The sequence below is a fragment of the Carassius auratus genome, chromosome 28 (assembly GCF_003368295.1).
Source record: "Carassius auratus strain Wakin chromosome 28, ASM336829v1, whole genome shotgun sequence".
Lineage (NCBI taxonomy): Eukaryota > Metazoa > Chordata > Actinopteri > Cypriniformes > Cyprinidae > Carassius > Carassius auratus.
In genome coordinates this window covers 17,498,083-17,514,988 of record NC_039270.1, presented here as the reverse complement: position 1 = coordinate 17,514,988, position 16,906 = coordinate 17,498,083, and the positions used below count along the sequence as shown (strand labels likewise).

The window sequence follows — 16,906 nt, the reverse complement described above, 5'->3', positions numbered from 1 at the left end:
GTGCACCTAAAACTTGAAAATTCATCTTTTGCATACCTTCATGCCATTCCAAACCTGAATGTCTTTATTTGTTCTGTCGAAATATATTTTTGGAAAATGTTGTACCTAAACAATTTCAGTTCCCATTGACTTTATCAACATTCCTCTAAGTATCTTTTTTTTGTGTGTTAATTAGTTTTTGAGCAAATGATGGGGAAAATGGAAGTCAGTTTGGAAATTAAACTTTTTATATATTTAAAATATATATATTTTTTTGTTTTAATGTGTTATTGAGTAAACAAAGACAATTTTCTCACTTTTTAGTGAAAATTTCAGTTTTTCATTTTTAAAATTGTTGGTTTTCAGTTACTTATCTTATTAAAGCAGTATCGTTCAGAATCGACTGAATTGGAATTGTATTCATAATATAAAAAAAAATTATGTTGTTTCATCGGTCACCTTAGATTGTGTGGATTTATTTATTAATTTATTTATTTTTGCTAAATTCATTGCACGCTGGCACTGCATTGCATTGTTGACTTCAAATTTGGCGAAAAGAAGGTGTTTTATGAGGTGGCACAAATGAAGTTTCCTAGGTTTTTGGAACAGACTTTGTGTTGGGACTGCTGTCTACATCTATTAAAAACAGAAAAAACTACATAAATAAACAATATTTAATGTCAGTTATTAAAGACAAGATTGTTACTGTAGAAAATTAACTCAGCTAAAGCCTTTTCCAGAGGGAAAAGCCAAGTTAATATTGTCCAAACAAGCATATTGAGTGTTTAATGAGCTTATTCATCATTCATCGTACTCCTCATATAATATGAAGTCAACATAGACACTCATCAGACAGGACACTCTTATAAACAAGATTGGAGGATGGATGGATGGTAAAAAGTAATTAGTCTAGTTTTACACCTGTTTATGTGTGCATTCTGTCTGACGAGTGTCTGTGTTTGCATTGCTAAAGATGATAAAACAAATAGATTGTCCAAGAAAAAGGGTGAGTGAAAAGCATGAAGCTGACTACTGTGGTTTACAGTGCATGTTCTGTGTTCGGTGCAAGGTGGTTCTTCATGCCTTTTGAAAACAAAAATGCGGAAAAGAACGAATGCTGACAGAAAACGTCGAAATAAGCTCAAAAGTCGAAATAAACGGCTGATGACGTCGTAGCGGAGGCTTTAAATTGCTGTTCAAATATGACTTCACTGGACTGTGTTTCTGCCAGCGACTGTCGTCTTGTTGAAAACAAGCTTTTATAAACGTTTAATGTGGAACTTTGCTTCTCCACATCCTACGCTGGTTTGTATTATTCCTCTTTTATATGTACAAATCCTCACTAGCAGGACATTTACACGGTTTGTAAATAAAACAGAGTCACAAGCTACAGAAAACTACTAGACAGACCTGTCTGGAGCTCAGGTAATAACCTTCAACTTATACACAACACAGTGGACCTGTCCTTCCTCCATTTGGCTCTTTTCATCACAAGACTGTCTGCTCTGTGTGTCACAGGCCTCAAGACTGCCTAATTGAATCTAACTCATTAGACAAACGCCTGCTTAGGAAACACAAGAGTGTGAAACACTATGGAAGTCATCTAAACATAAAATACTTTCCTTTTTCTTAACAAATGGATGTTAATCTTGTCTTTATTAATTAAGTGTGTGCTTTTATTTCCTTTAATGCATTTTCTGTGATTCTTAATATTAAATTCATGCTCATATAATGTCCATCAGGAAAATGGGATCTTTTTGAAAATCTTTAAGAGGTAGCTTGGGTATTTTGAGGGCTTAAAGGGGAAGCAAATGAACATCTGAGGACAAAGTTAATGAAAACAAAAAGAACACCCATAACCTATAAATCTATCTTTCTGAATCATTGCAAACAGAAGCTACTGCAGTGTCTCACATGGTGTTTTTACTACTATAAATCATAGCACTGGATTCTCAGTGTGAGGTGTGTAAGCACTCACAGAATCTGATCTTTGTGTCAATGCTTAGCCCTTAAACTGACACCAAAATAAACTTTTACTATGTTCACATTTTATTGTTATATGATCTAGATGACTACTAATTATCCTACCAATAAATACATGAACATATGACATTGTTTTAGCTTAATTTATTTAATAATATTAACTGTATATTATCTCACTAAGGAAATAAAAATGTCACTACACTTTTATAAATGAAGGTTCTTTATTGGCATCTAGTGTAAATAAAGTGTATAACATACAAAACAATCACCCTATAAACAATATTACCATAATACTGAAGTTCTTTGAGGAATTTTTTACTTTGATAAAGGAGAGATGGCTTTGAGTTACCGGGACGCAATGAAAAAAATACACTCTTAAAAATAAAGTTTCTGAAGGAGTGTGTTTGCAGTGATTAAATAGAAATCATTTTTGGATCCCAAAAGAACCTTTCAGTTTGAAGCTAATTTGAAAAATCTAAATAAACTTTTTCAACTAGAAGGAGTCTTTTCTGCATTTGCAAGGTTTTATTGCAGTAATCGTTTGTGTTTGCTTTTGCATCTAATGAGCATTATTGTTTGAGTAACAGCTTGTTCAGATTTTTGTGATATGGCACAGCAGCAGTTGTGTCTGCTGGTCAAAGTGTTAGAGCCTATGTTAAATCAGTGTTGTAATATGCATGTGTGTGTGTGTATATATATATATATATATATATATATATATATATATATATATATATATATATATATATTTTCTTCAGGCTTGGTAGAGCAAGAGAAAAGGAGGTGGTAGAATGGGACGAGGAATGAGAGAAAAGGCAGGTGATTTTGTTAGAGGGTACCCAATAGAAGAGCAGAGGGCAGGGCCGGTCAGAGGAGAGACATGGGCGTCCAGAGAATAAATAAAGGCCTGGAGGGTAAACTGGCCAGTGGTGCTGCTTTCAGCTGGGGGTGCTTGACTCGCAATTCACCTGTGTGCATTTTCAGCTATTTGCTAATACCAAGTCTGTCTGTCTGTCTGTCTGTCTGCCAGTATGCTGGTTCGGGCGATCCTGCAGACCTCACTGGTCCTGTGGCTGGTACAGAGCACCATACAAGGAGGTAAGTTGGACCTGTCTTCTGAAGGACTTGTTGAAGAGATTTAAGGGGGAGAATAGAAATGCTTGTTACAATATTGGGACACCCATGGGGCAAAATAATTGTAACTGTAACTAAATGATTTTAATCTAAAATGCAAATTATGATAAAAAAAAAAAAAAAAAAAAAAAGAATCTCTTCCTCTGTCACTAAGGTTGTGAGGTTAATTCCAGATACAAGGCTGACCCATGTGTTCAAGCCCTCCTTTGTGCACTTATGTTTGGCTGCTGAGAAAATAAAATTTTTTGACACATTAAAGCAGAGCAATATGTAGGTGGAGAGACCAATCATGCAGTTTCTCTATCTGAATGCCGCTTTGAATTTCTAATAATGTGGACAGATTCCAGCAGTTTATTGATCAAATTTAAATGTATGCATGAAAATCTAATAAAAATCAAATGGCTAATAATGAATTAACCTGTAATTAAAATGAATGAATTAAAAGTAGAAGCAAAGTTAAACATTTATTACAAAATATGTAAGATTTTATTTTTTTACCTCCATGTCATGGCATAAGAGAATCTCACAGGGAACTTGAAGTAAATATTTTAGGTCGGATGACAAAACGTTTGGGAAATCCAGTTGAAATATAATTTGGGTAAATAAATAGAATGCATTAGTTCTCAATTCTTGTTCCTTTGAGAATTGAGATTTCAATAAAATAGAACTTCAGAATAACATATTTACATCTGCTTAGACGTTTACACCTTTTTATTTATAGGCTACATGTCAATACACAAGGTTATATTAGAAAACAGAAAAATTATATGTTTGTAAATGTTTTAAACCATATGTTTGCATATACTTCCAATGCACTATTAGATTAATCAGAAATATAATTTTTAGGTTTAGAACTGTTAATCCTTTTCCCCATTTAATATTGCAACACTGTAAACGCAACACTGAGGTGAAGTAATCAAGAGTGGTGCTTTTCTTTATCTAGTGCCACACTGGCCACTAGCCACACTGTCTTCTTCAGTCATCTTGAGGCATTATCGCATCATTAAACGTTCAGCCAACAGCCACGAATGTTTGTACGTCAGAATAAAAGGTGTCTAGGAAATGACATAATATAATGCACATAACGATTGCATGTTAAATGTCTGAGGAGTGTGATAAATGGAGAAACAGCTCAGAAAGTGAGACATGGCTCGATGTGTCTGAGTTTGCCTGGATATACACTGACCGCAACTTAAACAGTCGTATTTCATGTCTGAAGATCAAAACCCGGTGCCTGAAGGTGACAGCGGTGGTCAAAATTTGTCGTCCTTCTGTCAGTCCTGAGTTTATCCGGTCGATACACAGACCATTTTGTCCTTACACTTTCTGGGCATCAGTGGAGGCCTGTCCCAAATACGCACACACAGTGGTTAGTTCAATGAAATTCACACATTAATCTCTTACTACGTCAACCGACACAGTATCCCAACAATGGAAGTTTTATAGGTTGGTTTCTAAGAATTCAAACTGGAGCTAATCTCACTAACTGAGAAGTTCCTAAATCTATTTGAGCACCCTCTGCTGGAGGGTTTTTTACGACCTTCAAGAGCCCTGCTCTTAAAAACTTAGGCGTTAGTATAGTAATGTTATCAGTTAATATTATGCTGACCATAATAAGTACTTGCATAGAAGGTTTGTCAGAAAACATTGTGTTTCCATGGTAAATCTCCAAAATTATGGTATTTTTATTTTTGAATGTGGTATTCAAAATATGTTATTCTTTCTTTTAGGCTAAAAGCTTTTACACAGTTTTTTATTTCCTTGTTTTATAGGAGTTAGGCCACAGACTGGAGCTCTGGGAAGACTGGCGAGTCGAGGTATTTTGCGCTTTTTCAATTCTGTATATATATATATATATATATATATATATATATATATATATATATAGTGTTTCTGTGAGATATTACAGAGGGTTAGAGGACAACATAAACATTACCTCACATGATGAGTTTCTTTATCAATCCGGCCTTCTGTCTTTTCTCTGTAGGTCCTGGTGTCGGTGTAAAGTCTGGAGGTAAGTCTGTCTGCCTGAACCTGACGGATGCTGCTGAATCCAATGAACACTTTGCTTATGAGAGTGCAAAGGTTATCTTATCCTTCTGTGATTTCTGTACTGTCAGGTCCAGTGGCTGGTATCCTCGGGGCCCGTGGATATGGGGCAGGCAAGCCAGGAAAAACAGGTGATTTAGATGAAAATATGTACAAACAATAAATAAAGATTTACAATTGACCTTTGATTTAACACATGCCAAAGTGACAGAACTGACTTTGAAAAAGAGACCATGTATTTGTGATCACAATTCTCGCTATTAACAAATAATTAACTATGACTTTTGCCTCAGTAAAGTCTAGTTAATTTCAGGCATTGGGGATACAGAATAAGGTCATGCAGAAAGTGCTTTTTAAGTACTAATAAACAGCCAATGTGTTTATAATAGGCATGCTAATAAGCAACTAGTTAACAGTGAGAATTGTTCCCAATGCTTAAGTGTTACTGTATTTGTTTATTTATTCACAAAATGTGAGTGTTAATCTTTTGGATTCTGTTATACCAATCATTAATTTTTTTTTTTTCTTTTTTCTCACAAACAGCTGGCCGTTATCTTGGAGGTAAATTTATTCAGCTTTTTATTTTGTGTACAGTGCCGTTCAAAAGTTTGCAATCTGTACGATGTTTGTGAAGGAGGTCTCAAATGCTAATAAATACTTTATTTGAGTGATCAAAAAAAAAACAGTTATTATTGTGAAATATTATAACAATTCAAAATAACTTTTCTCTCCTGCAGAATAGTTTAAAATGTCATTTATTCCTGTGATGCAAAGCTGTATCTTCAGCATCATTATTCCAGTCTGCAGTGTCACATGATCCTTCAGAAATCATTCTAATATGATGATTTCATGATCAAGTATTGAAAAAACTTTTGCTGTTCAAGATTTTTATGGAATCAGTGATACCTTTTTTTGATTAATAGAAATAAAAAAAATTGTAAGGAATATAAATCTTTTGTTACATTATAAGTATCTTTTTAGTCACTTTTGTTAATTGTACTGTGTATTTGTTGAATAAAAGTATATTTGGTAGCACTTTAGAATAGGTAACACTTGTTAACTATTAACTATGACATTTCTCTCAATTAATTCTTAATTTGCTGCTTATTAATAGATAGTGAGGTAGTTGTTAGGTTTAGGTATTGGGTAAGATTAGGAATGTAGAATAAGCCCTTAATATGTTCTTAATTAGCCCTAATACATGGCTAATAATCTAGTAATACACATGCTAATAAGCAAATAATAGGTGTTACCTATTCTAAACTGTGACCGTATAGTTAAAAAAAAGGTATACTGGCCCCAAACTATTGCAGAATGCACTCAAACAGTGTGTAAATGTGTGCAATAGTCTGTGTTATTACAGTATGTGCATGTGGACTCAGTGTGTGTGTAGTATGTGTAATGAGCATGGTGTCTTTTAGGGATGGCATACAGACCCACTGCGATCAGAGGAGGTCTGAAACAAGGATATGGAACACTCGGAGGTTATGGAGGAGGTACGTCCTTCCTAAAACTATAATGGGCAGATATCAGTTTCTACGTCTGATGAATTTATAATGCTTGCATTCATCAACACGATCCTGCTATTTTGGTCTTAGCTGCAAACCTTGGGACTGGCCTGGGGACTGGCCTGGGGACTGGCCTGGGGACTGGCCTGGGGTCTGCTGGGCTGGGACTCGGCACAGGGTATGGCCTAGGCAATGGGCTGGGAGCAGCTTTAGGTTATCCAGCAGGGAACCTCGGAGGAAGAGGTGAGAGCTGCTCATTTGCTTTCGGTTCAGAAGGACTCTTGCAACACTTACTCACTGTTTGATTTGGACATTTTCTAGGTTACACCAGTAACGGCTATGGAGCACAGCTAGGTGAGTGACCCCAATCAATTAACATTAAATGACACATTCCAGTTTACTGCCATCTCTTTCCGACCTGAAGGTTGTGTAACAGATTGGATCCGATCTAACCAATCAGAATGTGACCTTGTGCTGTGATTAAAATCTTTCACACGTAGTGATATATGCTGTCCGTTTGCCATGATTAGGTGTCATGTTTCTGATGAAGATGTGTGGGAGTGGGAGTGTATGTGTCTACCATGAGAGGCTTCCACTAAACAGGCATTTACTTCTTCTTTCTGTAACCTTAACATCTCTCTTGTTTTGTTGCCAGGTTATGGGGCAGGAGGATACCCCGCCGCTGGACGCGGTATGTAACCTCTCCTTGTCAAAGCATTAGGAAAATGTGTGTGTTTAACTAAACTCAGGGGTCTGAACAGGTTTTGTTGTTTAATCTGGTCGCTACAGCAGCCTCAACTGACTAATTTTATCCACTTTATTCCAGGAAACAGTTGGACCCCTTTTCCTCCAAAATATTTTTTTTTATTTCAGATTTCTGCAATTTTGGGTGTTTAAGTGGTAAATTGAAAATTTGATAGGCGCTGCAGGAGGGCATGCACCTTGCCTACAGTTAATTGTTTGCAGAATCATTTCTAGACTTTTATCCTTGTTTTATTATGTACGTGCATACATAAACGTTCAAAAGCCACTTCAGTGTGACAGTGACACTAGTCACACGGTTTATTATTGTGGATGAGCTAGTGAGTTTTCAGAGAATATGCAGATGTCTTGTGCTATCAGTTTCATGTTGGTGGATGTGGATGGTTGTCTGTTTGGACATCATATAGGTGCTTTCGTGTTGGAAATACTGGATGATTTAAGCAAGTGTAATATCTTTGTTTGTTTAATTGCAGTAATCATTTGCAGTAATCTAATGTGCATTATTGTTTGAGTAACAGCTTGTGCAGATTTTTGTGATATGGAACAGCAGCAGTTGTGTCTGCTGGTCAAAGTGTTAGAGCCTATCTTAAATCGGTGTTGTAATATGAATGCTCTTACAAAACATGTCATAAAACGAAAGGCTTGTCTAGATTTGGTGTATCAAAGCTGTGAAACTGACATTAATAATTTTGTGGTCTTCAGGATATGGTGTACCAGCTGGCACACCCACAGGGCGAGGCTCAAAACCATCAAAACTGGGTAAAGCCTCCAATCTCTGACTCTTTCTTGCATTTCCTTTAGGGATAGGCTAATTCCCATTCACACGTCATCAAAATTCATAGATATTCATTCATGTTTTTTTCCTTTTGTAACTGTAGAAATGGGACATACAAAAAAAAAACACAACAAATAAAAAATATTTTTAATAAATAAATATCTAGACATTCTTAAATCAACATATATTTACCTGAGAAACAAATTACCATAGAATCAGTAAAGTTTTCTGAATAAATAAATAAATAAAAATATATGTAAAAATGTGATGACAATGCTTTAAAAAATAAAAAATATATATTTCTGCAAATAGGGTAAGACAATTTTTTTTGCTTTAAATTAAGTTTCTTTTTCTTATTGGCAGTTTTTATTGTTGTTTAAAGCATAAAGTCACTTAATATTGATACATTTGTTAAAAACAGTGCTTTGCTTCTCAAGTAAATGTATATAATGATTTAGGAATGTTTTATGTGTATTTAAAAAGTCAAAAATATTAAGGAATATTTTTTTTTTACTTAAAAAATTTGTATGTATGTGTATAGGTGTATTAATCTATGCATTAGTATTATATATAATATAATATATATATATATAATATATATATATATATATATATATATATATATATATATATATATATATATATATATATATATATATATATATAATATTATATTATAAAATTTGACATCGATTTGTTCTGTCAGCCCCTTTTGCTTGTTAAGCGTAATATAGGCTATTTGAGCTTGTTGGATTTTTGTTGATGTTTGAGTCAGTTTTGGCTTCTTTGCTGAAGGTTTAGAAAGGTTTAGGAAGTTTTAGAGCACAAAATCAGTTTCAGGTCTGAGGTTCAATTCAGTTGTCCAGCCAGCAGGGGGCAATTATTTTTTTCTCGTGCAAAAAGATTAGAGGAAAAGTTGAGGAACATGTAGATGTTTGAATCAGTCTAAATCATATTTTTCATTCATGCATTAGTTGCTCATAAACAAAAGCAGTATAGGTCCTTAAGTCCTGACTGTTCCACCCACTGAATAAAACTGTGTTCAGATTAGGACCATCTAGTACTTTTTGAAAGGGTACTGTCCCAGTTACAGCTTTGTAGCTTTTTCCCCAGATAATGTAGGAAGCAGGATTGTGCAGTTCCATTGAGTAGCCACTTTTCTTGGTCATGTGTTGGTTTTGCACCTGCTTCAGATGTTGTGTGCCTGCTTCTGTGAGCATCTATTGTGCAATTCTGTCATTTTGCTGTGACACAATAGAGGTAGCTTGTTGTGCATTAGATATTTGCTGTGAACCTTATCTCTCACACCATGAGTCACTATCCTGTGCACCTTTGCATATGTTTGAGAAGTTAGAATGCATGCTGACTCAGTACTCCACCAGGGTCAAGTTCAAGTTAACACCCTAATAAGTGTCATTCACAAATATCTTTCTCACCCTTGAAGTCTTTGGCTCTAGCTGATGTGTCTGTATTCACAGGTGTTGGGCCTAGAGCTGGCCAGCCCGTGTCACAGAGAGAGAGGGGCGATGGTAAACCTCAGCACCTCCACGTCTGGCTTTCATGCTTTTTAAAGCTTTATTAATCTGGATTTTTAGTTACAATATTTGAACCATTTACACTGCATGATGAGTGGCACATTGCTTCCATTTATCTCACTATACAATACATGCCTATCCTGAAATGTGTTGATTTTTTTGTCTAATGCTCTTGCAACAGTAGCAGCTGCTATGCTGATGGTGTCTTGGTGAATGTTAACTGGTGTTATGGTGTTTAGGTTACAGTCGCGGAGGGGTCCCTAATGGACAGGGTGATATAGCCAATGGTAAAACTCATCCCAGATGTATGTGGGACTTCATATTTGAAAGATTCATTGTTGTATAATATGATTGACATAGCTGTAGTATATAGTCGAGTGTTTATCCGCTTGTTAAGCCGTGACATGAGAAAAACTGTTTCTGTGTCCAAGTCTCTGCTCGTTTCAGTTGAGAATCTCGATACACTACAGTACCTTGGACACTAATATTTAAGGATTTATAAACAGTGGCCATCTGAGATATAAGTTAGGATCATTTTATATATTTTTCGGTAGTATTACAGCACACCATGAGTGTATATTATCACTATTTGTCGTTTGCGTTTGGCATCTGCTTGAGTGTTTGGACATTGGAAACAGTGACATGAGATGTCAGACTTATCAAGCAGATAGTTAGTATACAGCTGTGTACAGTGTCCTCTTATGGCATAGGCAAGTCAAAATTGTGGGTTTTAAGTAATGGGACTAATATAGTAACTGTAGCTGCGCTCAATAGGTTTCCCCTCAGGACCAGGAGTGACCAATGGAATGAGAGCTCAAATTAAGGGTAAACACACTCCAACAGCTGAATTAAAGCTAATCAGAACTGTAAAAAAAAATAAAAAATAAAAAAAATAATTCTCTTTCACATCTGTTTGATATTTTAATATATTTTATGATGTCATTTATTCTTGTGAAGGATTGTTACTCCAGTCTTCAGTGTCACATCATCAACATTTATTATTATTGTCAATGTGGAAAACAGTTCATATATTTGTGTGGAAACCATCACATGTGATTTTAGCTTATAATACCTTTATCATCCCCGGACTTTTGTAATGTGGTATAGATGTCTATTAATCAAAACTGCTGTAGATAACTACTGTTATGATCTGTAGGCTATGGTCCAGCAGCAGATATGAATAATGGACGAGGAATTATTAACAATGGTAAAGTTTTTATCGCCTTTGTAGCAAAACAAATGATCTGTTCCTATCTGCGAGTAATCAGTGAAAAATTTCTGTGATGAATATGTTTATATTCGTTGGAAGTAAAGGGAGAGTGAGTGGAAGGAAATGCATGCAAAAAGATTGTTTTTAATAAGCATACTGTATAGCTGATGTTGGATTCTCTGTGTTGAGATAAACCACTGTTGTAATACAATACAGGACCAGTTTTGCCTAACGGACAGGGCACCGAACCATCCAATATGGGTAAACGTCTTCCTATTAAAATATCACCGGTTTATGGCTGAATGCATGTCACGAGGTGCTGTTTTCTCCAGTCTAAAATCAACTCAGTATTCCAGCTGTCATCCAATGAATTGTATATATGGCATTCGACATGTTAGTGTGTTAATGATTGTAGACTGGAAAATGCACCCCTCATCGTGAACTCATTGCAGCTGCAGGTCTATGAATAAGTGCTTTTCTGTACCACAGCTGTTCAGAAAGGTTTCTGTGTGTTTGTGTGTGCGTGCTGGACTAATGCCTCATCTATTTCTTGGGGCTGTTCTCTTTTCTTTTTATATGCTTCACCTGAGCCTTTATCTTTGTGCTGATGTGTGCCCTATGCATGCTAATTTCTCTCCCACAGGCCACACATATGGACCAGACACACACACTGTGAATTCGCCTTGCATGATTACTCTGACCAACAGGCCCCTGTACGATCACATTATTCTGTGATGGCCATGATCTTTGTTACTAGTGGCCAAATTTTCATAGTTGATATTTTGTTGGCAGGATACGGCCTTGGTGCTGGTGGTTATCTTGGAGCTGGTTTAACTGACGGTTATGGAGCAGGTATCTAGAAATTGTGAACTTTTGTTTCTCTCTAACAAGCACTATAATAATCATATCTTGCTAAAGCTACCAGTTTTTTTGTTGTTTTTTGCTGATACAGGTCTAGGGGCAGGTGGATACCCACAGGGAGTTCGAGCAGGAAAGCAGATTGGTAAATAATATCTCTTTTGTTCATTATATAGAGGAGACGGGGCTAATTGTCACAAGGGCTGCATATCAGCAACTGTGAAGTTTTGAGTTTAAAGTGTGTTTTCTACAGCAGTTTGTACACTTTTTTGTGCAAAAGATTTATAAAAAAAAAAAAAATTCAAAACTTTCACAAACACTAAAATATGTTTAGAGACCCCAGACTTTTAAATAAACATCTGATTATTTACAAATAATCATACAGTTTCGTTTTTGTGATTTATTATTTTTTTTATTCTGTCCACTTTTCTATGGCTGTTGATATAGATCTGTCCTGAAAAATAGTTACTGGAGTGAAAACTATGACAACTACTTTAGGCCTTTTCTCCTCTATATAGATGTTTAAATATTGTCCTTTGTTTCTTCTAATGATTTTTCTATTCTTGTCTCTGTTAGTACCCTAGTAAAACCTTTCATAATATCATAACGTTGTTGTTATGCATTGCATGATGCATTAAGCACGAGTGTGGTCAGATCAGCAGCCTGCTGCTTCAGCACAAAGCCAAGAGCGAAGTGCTCCTCTAAGACCTCTTCATCTGAGTTCTTGCACAAACATTGGCGTGCCAGTCTGTGCAAGAAACACCCAAAATTTCACACTCTATGTTATGCTCTTTTTTTTTCCGAATCACCTTGGTTACACAGTTGTTGACTTTGACTGTGAAACACAATGGTGTTTCCTGTGTTACTTTTACACCCTGTGAAGTGTTGAGTTTAATAATGTTTTCTCAGCAGGCTTCAGCAACGGATACGGCAGTGAGGTTTATGGCACAGCAGACGGTTATGGAGCAGGTGAGTCTGGACTGGATTGGTACGATGGAGCATGTCCCAATGTCACACTAACATATAAGCATAATTATAATTGAGAGACAATTATAATTATGTTACAGGACCGGCCTACCCATCAGTGTTAGGTGATAATGTTGGTCTGAACAGTATAGCTGGTAAGGTTATGGGTGTAATCAACAGCATTGCATTCACACTAAAGAGATTCAAAACACCTGCAATAATGTCAGCACTTCATCCAGTGTGTAATACACTCTGTCCTGTGATTATACACAAGATTATTTTAATCAAGATTGTAGAAAATAGCCTCCTCCAGCCTAATCTGGTTGAAGTGTCTGAACTGCAATAGCTTGACCACTGAGCAATCAGCTGTTGCCAGTGCAATTACTTTTATACTAATACTAAGCTAATCTGAGCAAGACCGTAATATGCTCCTAGGATGCCACTAATGGAGATGGTAAACCGAGTGTTTTGCATACATTAACTAGAAGCAGCATCATCTGCATGAAATCACAGAGGTCAATGTCTGCTCGCGCAGGTCTTGGCGCTGGAGGCCTTGGAGGTCCAGGACTGGTGGTGAACCCCGGCCTGGGTGCTGATGCCAAGTCTAGAAAATATGGTAAGAAAGGTCATCTGAAGATGACAGTTAAATAGAAACACACTGAATACACAACCGTTCAAACAGGGTTTGGGTTGTTTTGATCAATTTTATGCATTAATTTCTTTAAAAAAATATCTTACTGACAGATTACAGCATTTCCTACTTCACCTGCCATTGACAAATGTGGCAAAACTCTGTGGTTGCTTGTTCCTGTAAAACCTCTGGTTTAATTTGTCTAAAGGGGCTGGTGGAGTTCTTGGAGCTGGATCCTTGCCTTACGGTGGCCAGCCTGTGGTCTCAGCTGGACTTGACCCTCAAAGCAAAGCTGGTAGTTATGGTGGAGCTACATACAGAGGAATACCAACGCTTGGGGCAGACACTTCTTTGGGTACGTGCATTGCACATTTTTGTCATTCAAATGCAACATGCAAATCTCAGTTTACCGGCTATCCTGATGCTTTGCTTGAGGATTTGACTTGAACACAAATGTCCCCTGTTCAGAAAACGAATGATGATTATAAACAAGAGAGTAAAGAGTATTAATAAATCTAACATGCTAACAGAGATCCGATAACTGTTACAAGAAAGACAGTAAAGATGGTGTGTCTCCTATCAGGTGGTACAGGTGGAGCAATGGAGCCATTAGCAGGTAATATTGTGAAGTTTTTGGGCAATATATTTCAAGTCCTTTTATTGATTACAAAATGTTACTGCTGCAGGCGGAGCTGTAGGCCAGATTCCTTACAACGCACCAGTCATTGCAGCTGGGCTTGAAGGTAAGTTGATAACAAAAAGAGAAAAACCGAACATCATAGACTGTCTGATTGTGACACAGGTGTAAATGTGTTTACCTGCAGCTGATGCTGGTTATCCTTTTGGTGCTGAGCAAGTCAGCCTGGGTGCTGATGCTACAAAGACAGCCGCCAAATATGGTGAGAATATAAGCAGTTTTCTTTTTTTCATATACATCTAATACATATCTATTTTCTTTCCTTGAAAGAAAGTAAATACTTTTATTCAACAAGGATACATTAAATGGATCAAAAGTGATTGTAAGGACATTTATAATGTTATAAAAGATTTCGGTAACACTTTCTATGAAGCCCCTTTTTATGTGTTCCTGTAGCTCAAGTGGCAGTGCATTGTGTTATCAAGCGCAAGGTTGGGGGTTCGATTCCCCGGGAACACATGATAGGTAAAAACTGATAGCCTGAATGCACTGTAAGTCGCTTTGGATAAAAGCGTCTGCTAAATGCATAAATGTAAATTTTATTTAAATTTAAAACATCATAATGGTATTTTTAAGGCATTATAATGAATGCATAATGCATTATAAAAAAAAACCTTCTAATATGTTATACCAACTCATGAATAATCAAAACAACAACTATAATACGTCATAATACTTACGTATTTGTGGTTATAAGTTTAAGAGTATAATTATTTATAACACTCAATGCACATCAAATTAAATCTACTTCATTTACATTGTAATGGACTGTGTCATATCCTGACATTTGTTTATTTCAGATCTGTTTCTTACTAACACTTGTGCGTGGTTTCCTGTTGGGCTGATGTTAATGAACTGAAAAAATACTATGTTTTATATGGTTACATTTTATCTTGATTGTCCTCTTAATCAATCGACTATAAGTAACTTTGCAACTACATGCCAAATAACTCTCACTAGAGTATTATGTATTAGTATTAGTATGCTCAAGAATATGCTCAATAAGTTATGTACTTGCAAAGTCACAGACAGTCAGTTTATCTGTATCTAAATAAAGTGTTAGCATATATTTACAGTAGCAGGCATACTAATACTCTAATGACTGCTAGGTGATATGTAGATGCAGAGTTACGTATCAACTCTTGTCTTAAGGGTACCATCAAAATAATCAAACTGATATTACAATACAAATAGTTCAAAGCAAATGTGTCATATTACACATTCATCTGATCTGATATCTGAACTTATGGCTGTTTGAGAGAACATTTTATTATTATTATTATTATTGTTATTATTATTACTTATAAGTGGTCTCTGACCACTTTAAGTAAAGTAGCATCAGAAAAATGGCAAGATATGAGACTTATAATACATTATAACAATGAGAAGAATAATCCTTTGTAAAAGTGAATGCAACTTGTTCATTGTGTTATAAATCATCATACTCTTAAAAGCTTTCACCACAAATAAGTAATTCTTATTAATATTCATGAGATGATACAACATATTATAAGGTTTTTATAATGCATTATACATTCATTATAATGCCTTAAGAATACCCTCTTAATGTATTATGAATACGGGCTTCATAGAAAGTGATACCAAGATTTCTATTCTATTTCTCTTTCAAATAAATAATGGTCCTTTAAACTTCCCGTTTATCAAAGTGTCCTAAAAGAAAAAGGCATCACAGTTTCCACAATAATATTAATAAGCAAAACTGTTTTCAACATAGTAATAAGAAAGCAACTTCAGCATCAAATCTTCATATTAGAATGATTTCTGAAGAATCACGTGTCACTGAAGACTGTAACTGAAAATTCGGCTTTGCCATCACAGGAATAAATAGCGTTTTAAAACAGCTGTTTTAAACTGCAATATTATTTCACAATATTGTCGTTTTGTTGCTGTATTTTTCAGTCTGGGTAAGCTTAAGAGACCCAAAACCATGACCCCAAACTTTTGAACAGTAGTGTATGCATTTAAATCATTAAATCATTTTTAATATTGACTGATAACTGATGCATGCCAAATGACCACCAGTCTGCGTTCTCATCTTCACCATTTCTCCACTAACATGACTAAATACATACATGCTGTTGACTAATAACCATTGTGGTGACTGATCACAGGCACTGGATATGCAGCTGCACTGAGTACTGGGGGTCAAGGGCCCTATGCTGGTGAGTAAATCAATCATATGAGCTGTCTAACCTAATGACATTGGTTAAGGTCTAACGTGTGGTTAGTTTCACTATATTATTATTATTATTTTTTTTTTAACAGGACAGAAGGATGGAAGCAAGCTTAGTGGCATTTATGGGAATGGCTACAAAGGTAGATGATATATTAGAAGATCTGTATTCTTAATGTATTGCGTATTGTGTCTTTTACCTTTCTCATCCATCACTTCTCATCTTCCTTTTCCGTCTAGGCTGATTTCCAAGGCCATGCTCTTAAACTCGTCAGTGTTTTCTTAGCCCTTTTATGCCTAGTGTTCCTCACCGTTGTGCAGTTTTGTGACATGTTTTGTCTGCCATATTGTTTTGGTGTTGGTGTTGGTGCCCTTTTGCGCCGGGCATGTGTGTTTTGTGTACGTGTGGTTTTGATGTTCATTGTTATGTTGCTTGATGTGTCCCCAGTCTGTTCGTTTGTCTTGTCCAGTGGAGTGTTTTATGTCCCTTGTGTGTCTCTGTATCTAACTAAAACATGCTAAGCACTTCATTGACTGTTATTTTAATTCTTATGAAACACTAAATATTCCACCTCCTAATCTGACTCCTGAGTGTTTGCTTGACAACTATGATCAATGAGGATTT

The 16,906-nt window shown here is 35.9% G+C and overlaps 1 protein-coding gene across 1 annotated transcript; it reads left to right on the top strand.

Moving 5' to 3' along the window:
- The first annotated feature begins 2,900 nt into the window (after nucleotides 1–2,900).
- On the top strand, nucleotides 2,901–16,876 carry LOC113047047 (fibroin heavy chain-like). Its single transcript, XM_026208295.1, has 26 exons — nucleotides 2,901–3,060; nucleotides 4,869–4,913; nucleotides 5,084–5,110; nucleotides 5,217–5,276; nucleotides 5,689–5,706; nucleotides 6,567–6,641; nucleotides 6,744–6,896; nucleotides 6,975–7,007; nucleotides 7,309–7,344; nucleotides 8,118–8,174; nucleotides 9,669–9,719; nucleotides 9,965–10,012; nucleotides 10,500–10,550; nucleotides 10,882–10,932; nucleotides 11,152–11,196; nucleotides 11,728–11,787; nucleotides 11,888–11,938; nucleotides 12,706–12,762; nucleotides 13,295–13,375; nucleotides 13,599–13,745; nucleotides 13,974–14,006; nucleotides 14,077–14,133; nucleotides 14,215–14,289; nucleotides 16,220–16,270; nucleotides 16,374–16,424; nucleotides 16,522–16,876. Exons 1-26 carry the CDS (start codon nucleotides 2,994–2,996, stop codon nucleotides 16,524–16,526), a joined length of 1,485 nt encoding a protein of 494 aa, XP_026064080.1. The 5' UTR covers nucleotides 2,901–2,993; the 3' UTR covers nucleotides 16,527–16,876.
- The last annotated feature ends 30 nt before the right edge of the window (nucleotides 16,877–16,906 follow it).

Bases quoted from the DNA above. Each gene is read 5' to 3' on its own strand.
- LOC113047047 (XM_026208295.1), top strand. From the start codon at position 2,994: ATGCTGGTTCGGGCGATCCTGCAGACCTCACTGGTCCTGTGGCTGGTA. The intron at 3,061-4,868 runs GTAAGTTGGACC...CTTGTTTTATAG, and splicing joins ACAGAGCACCATACAAGGAG to GAGTTAGGCCACAGACTGGA. The intron at 14,134-14,214 runs GTAAGTTGATAA...GTTTACCTGCAG, and splicing joins CATTGCAGCTGGGCTTGAAG to CTGATGCTGGTTATCCTTTT.